The sequence below is a fragment of the Aphelocoma coerulescens genome, chromosome 1 (assembly GCF_041296385.1).
Source record: "Aphelocoma coerulescens isolate FSJ_1873_10779 chromosome 1, UR_Acoe_1.0, whole genome shotgun sequence".
Taxonomy (NCBI): domain Eukaryota; kingdom Metazoa; phylum Chordata; class Aves; order Passeriformes; family Corvidae; genus Aphelocoma; species Aphelocoma coerulescens.
The window spans coordinates 8335712-8340289 of NC_091013.1; the positions used below are offsets into that span (position 1 = coordinate 8335712).

At 58.5% G+C, this 4578-nt stretch overlaps 1 protein-coding gene across 3 annotated transcripts; it reads right to left on the reverse strand.

Annotated features, from left to right (window-relative positions):
• Nucleotides 1-1244: 1244 nt before the first annotated feature.
• MID1IP1 (MID1 interacting protein 1) lies at nucleotides 1245-3295 on the reverse strand. Of its 3 annotated transcripts, none has more exons than XM_069028450.1 (2): nucleotides 2847-3295; nucleotides 1245-2459 (listed from the first exon to the last, which is right to left on the reverse strand). In XM_069028450.1, the coding sequence occupies exon 2, from the start codon at nucleotides 2308-2310 to the stop codon at nucleotides 1816-1818; it is 495 nt and encodes a 164-aa protein (XP_068884551.1). In that variant the 5' UTR covers nucleotides 2311-2459; nucleotides 2847-3295; the 3' UTR covers nucleotides 1245-1815. The 3 variants fall into 3 exon arrangements, with proteins under 3 accessions (XP_068884551.1, XP_068884631.1, XP_068884713.1); XM_069028530.1 differs by having other exon boundaries at nucleotides 1245-2462; XM_069028612.1 differs by lacking the exon at nucleotides 2847-3295 and adding an exon at nucleotides 2643-2828.
• Nucleotides 3296-4578: the final 1283 nt, after the last annotated feature.

Here is a 4578-nt window from a genome sequence, read left to right on the forward strand (position 1 = left end):
CTTGACTTCAGAACAAAACTTTACCATCCAGCACAGGGCACCACATCTTTTGCATTGCGTTAGTCCGACCGTGGAAAGACTGACAAGCCATGTTAGGAAACCAGGGTAATCCCTTCCCCTGTTCCTGACTTTTTTCCTGGCATTTTCCCAAGAGGGGAGGGGAAGAGGAGTTAAAAACATTATGAAAAGAACAAGCATCGCCAAACTAAAAATTATCCAGCCTTACAAAGTTCTTGTTTACCCCAGAAGAGAAAAACCTTCTAAAATATGTATTTTTTAGCATAGATGTAGGCTGATTATTTTAACTTACACAAATGTCTGCCTACTCCATGTCTGGAGTGCTCATGCTTTACTACAATGTCCTAACAGTTGGGCTGAAAAATAAAGTGCTAGGGAATATTTCAATTTAAACAAAAATATCCTTGAAGTTGAGAGAAAAATTCTTCTATTTTTAAAAGAAAACAAACCCCAAACCAACACCACTAAACAAGCCCTAAACTTGACGACAATAGTACAAAGTGAAAATCTCAGTATAAAGTGTCTACAGACTTGGCATTCCAGTGCCTGAGAAGAAAACTTACATTATGTAAGGACTTACATATTTATTAAACATTTATCCTCTGTTATATATTGTATCACAATCAGTAAGTGCACTTTAATATCAGAACTTAATATTAGAACACAATATAGACATCCAATTCCGAGGTACTTTACTTCAGCAAATGAAAAAAAAGTAGAGAGAAAGAAATCAATACAATCTGGATAACACAAAACCGATTAATTCCTGGTATCCAAGGAGGATTAAAGGAAAGAAATGCAAGAAACTGGGGAGGCAAGTCTGCCAGACCTATTCGGAGGGAGAGAAAAGAGGTCCCCACAGTACATTAAGATACTACCCAAAAAAAGCAAGAGTCATTCCTAGGCTTTGCTCCAACTTCCATGAATCGCTGCCTGCAGAGTAACCATGACTCGCTCTTCTCAGATTTTGTTAAAGAGGCACTGACCTTCAAGCCAACACTCACATAGAGCAACTGCACTGTGCAGCTGGGAACAGCTTACCAAAACTCAAATGGTTAAATTTAGTATGGTCATTCAAACAGTTTAGATATGCCAAGTTATCATCACTGCCTAATTGCTCCCTTTGATGGGAAAAAAAAGGCCACAAAAGCCTCTCTCTTGCACACGCAGATTTCTGTATCTATTAAGGCAGCTCTGACTGTAACACAGAAGAAAAACAGGAAGAATTCCAGATGTTAAAAATATCATTTAATTAAAGAAAGATAAATCATACCAAAAGTTTAGGTCACTCTGAGTTAATACATTTGCATTTATTTTAGAATATACTCTACATCTGAGTAAAAAAGTTTTAAATAAACTCCAGTACATGTACAACCGTGGGACCCGCCATCTCTCCCATAACAGAGGGATGCTCCTTAGCTCACTGGGTTCCCTCCGGGGTAACAGAAGCAATTTTGTGCTAGTTTCGTTATGTTCATCGGCTTCAGTGGAGCCTCCTTCTCAGCCAGCAATGCCTCCACCTCGTACACGTAGGGGTTCAGCGTCCCCACCCAGGCGGGAACAGCGACCGCTCGCCCCCAACCGTACAATGAAAAAAACACGGGGGGGGGTGTGTCAAAATAATTAATAAACTAGTACTGATTAATTTACATCTCTTTCTCTCGCTTGTGCGTTGATAGAAAACCTGCTGCAGTCCTGGGAGCGCGCACGGAAGCCTCGGCCCGGGGCGCTGCCCTCGGCCACCGCAGCAGCGGCAGCGCCGGGCGGCGAGCCCCTTGCCCCGCTCCCCCCCGGCGCTCACTGCCCCCAGCTGCTGACGCCGATCTCCTGCTTGTATCTGTTGGTAAGGACGTTGGCCTTGCGGGTGAGCTTGGAGAGGACCGAGTGGAGTCCGCTGAGGTGGTAATGGAACTGCTGCTCCAGGTCCTCCTCCCCCTCGCCCTCCTCGGCGGGCCCGCCGCCCAGCTTGTCCTTCTTGCGGGCGGCCTCCTCGCCCGCCGCCGGCTGCACCACGCCCCACTCGATGTCGTTGCGGATGGACTTGAGCAGCATGTAGTGGCTGTACATGTCCCTGCGGGAGAAGTAGGCGCTGGGATCGCCGGGCGGCAGGGCAGCATCCCGGGGCGGGCACACGGCGCCCGCCGCGTCCAGTTCCTCCAGCAGCAGCGGCACGTCGCGCAGCAGGCTGGGCACCATCACCGTCTGGTCCATGTTATTGACGGCGCCGATGAAGCGATTCATGGCGTTGAAGAGGGAGTACTTCTGGCTGTACGAGTCGCAGATCTGCATCATGCTGGCGGCCGGGCAGGCGTGCTCAGCGAGGCGGCTGGGACCGGACCGCGGGGCTCCTCCGGCGGCGACCTCTTCCTCCTCCTCCGCGCTAGCGGCACCGGCCGCCCTCCGCCGCGGGTTGGGCTCGGCGGCTGCTCGCGATCAGAGTCCTGCTGGGAGGCGGTGGCGGAGGCGCCGGGGTTAGGGGCTGCTCTCCCTCCCCCTTTACCTCCTCCCTCCCCCAGCCCGCCTTCCCGTCCCCTCCCGCCAGCGCCCTCTCCTCCTCCCCCGCCGCCTTTATCCCCAGCTCCGTGTCTTTCCCTCAGCCTCTCGCTCCCCGTCCCTTCTCTCACCCTCCACTCCTCCGCCTGCCCCGCTGCAGCCGCCGGGGCTCGCTGCGGCCGCTCCCCTCCGTACAAAACGAGGCAAAACGCAGAACTCCCCCCGCAATTCCTCCCGGGAACCGGGCGTGGCCGAGGGGATAGCAGACCCCCACCGCGCCAGTAAATTAAAATTCAGGCGGTCCCCAGCCGCCGTGCCGCGGTGATGGCACCCACCGTAATCCGGAGCTGTTTCCCGCCGCCCGTGGCCGCGCTCCCATCCCCGGCGCCGTATTTATAGCGCGTATCTTACAAAAAGGTGTTCCCCAGTGCCACCCCCCGCGCCGCCACGCCAGATAAAGGCGGCGGGCGGCGGCCGCGCCGGCTCCGCCTCTCGCCCCCCACCGGGGGAGGGCGCCGGGAGCACAGCCCGCACCGCGGGCATCCCGAGAGGCTCGGGCCGCGCCGGCCTGGTGCTGGCGGCAGAAACTGCGGGGCTGCGTCCCCAGGGGAGCCGCTGCAGTGCGGCGGCGGCGGCTGCCTCGCACCCCAACCCTGGGACAAGGCAACGGCGGCCACGGAACGCTCCCGAGCGCCGGTCCCGCCCCGGGCGGGGATCGCAGCGAGGGGCACCGTGACAGAGCAGCGCTGCGGGCCCTCCCCCCGGGCCGCGCCGGGCCGGGGCGGGGCGAGTGACTGACAGGTGATTGACAGCCCTTGCCGCGGGGACACGCGGGCCCCGCGTGCTGCCCGCGTTCTCCCGGCCCGCCCATTGGCTGCCGGGCGCGCGGCGAGCGTGACACGGGCTCCGCCCCCCCGCGCGCCGCGTGCCCCAGCGCCAGTTGGAGCGGGCGGCCGGGCGGGGAGGGCGCGGGGCCCGCGGGCGCTCGGCCAGGCTCGCGTCGCCGCCTCCCAGCAGCGCGCCGAGAGCCGCGGCTCCCCCGCGGCCGTCCCGCGCCGCGCCAGCCCCGGGTCGCGGGGGGAGGTCGGGCAGCCTTTGGGCAGCCTCCGGGCAGCCTTCGGGCAGCCTCTGGGCAGCCTTTGTCTGTGTCCCGGCGCTGCGCGGGGCGGCCGGCATCACCCCACAACCTCACCTCCGGGCCCATCCAATCGGCGCGCCGCCCGGCCGCCCCCCGCCAATCAGCGAGCTCCGGCAGCAGCCAATGGGAAACGAGCACCCCCCCCCCCCGCACGCCCCCGCCCTGGTAACAGGCGGGTTGGCCGCGAGCGCCGCCGCGGGTCACGTGGGGCCGAGCGGCGCGGAGGGGGGGCGGTTGCCGTGGCAACGCTCGGGCATCACCCGGCGGCGCCGGGGCCGCGGCGGGCGGAGCGGCTGCGCGGGCGCGCCCCGGGCCCCGCCCCTCCCGCGCCGCCGGGGACCGGCGATGCGCACCCGCCGGTAGCCGGCCTCAGAGGGGCGCGGCAGCCCGCCCGCAGCGGCCGCTCGGCCTCCCGCCCTGCTCCCCACAGCTTCGGCGGCGGCCCCGACCCGAAAGCAGGAGGCCGGTTCCCTGGGTGGCAGACCGTCTGTGTGAGGGATGGGAGCGCGGGCAGCTCGTGCGCTGCAGTTACTTGTGATTAAGCAGCAGCCAGAGATACGGAGTGGTATAAAATGATGAGCTGTTAGCAGATAATTCACTACAGGGAAAAAAAAGAAATAATCTCACCAGGCCAGAAAATTGGCCACGACTTATATTTGCGTCTTTATATAGATGCAGTGTGTCATTAATAGACCATTAACAGTTTTCCTGCCTTTAATTGAAATACAGCTTACACTGAACATTCAATAAATTGGAAAAAGCAATAAATCTTTAGAAACAAGGGGAATTGGTTTATTGTCCAACTTTCCAAATTAAAACAATTAAACATTTGAACAAATTAAACCTGAAGTCTTTACCTGAGGTTACAACATACTGGCTGGGGAGGAGAAAGAGTTGGCAAAAACAACCCAGCTTCGAGCAGCAAAGGG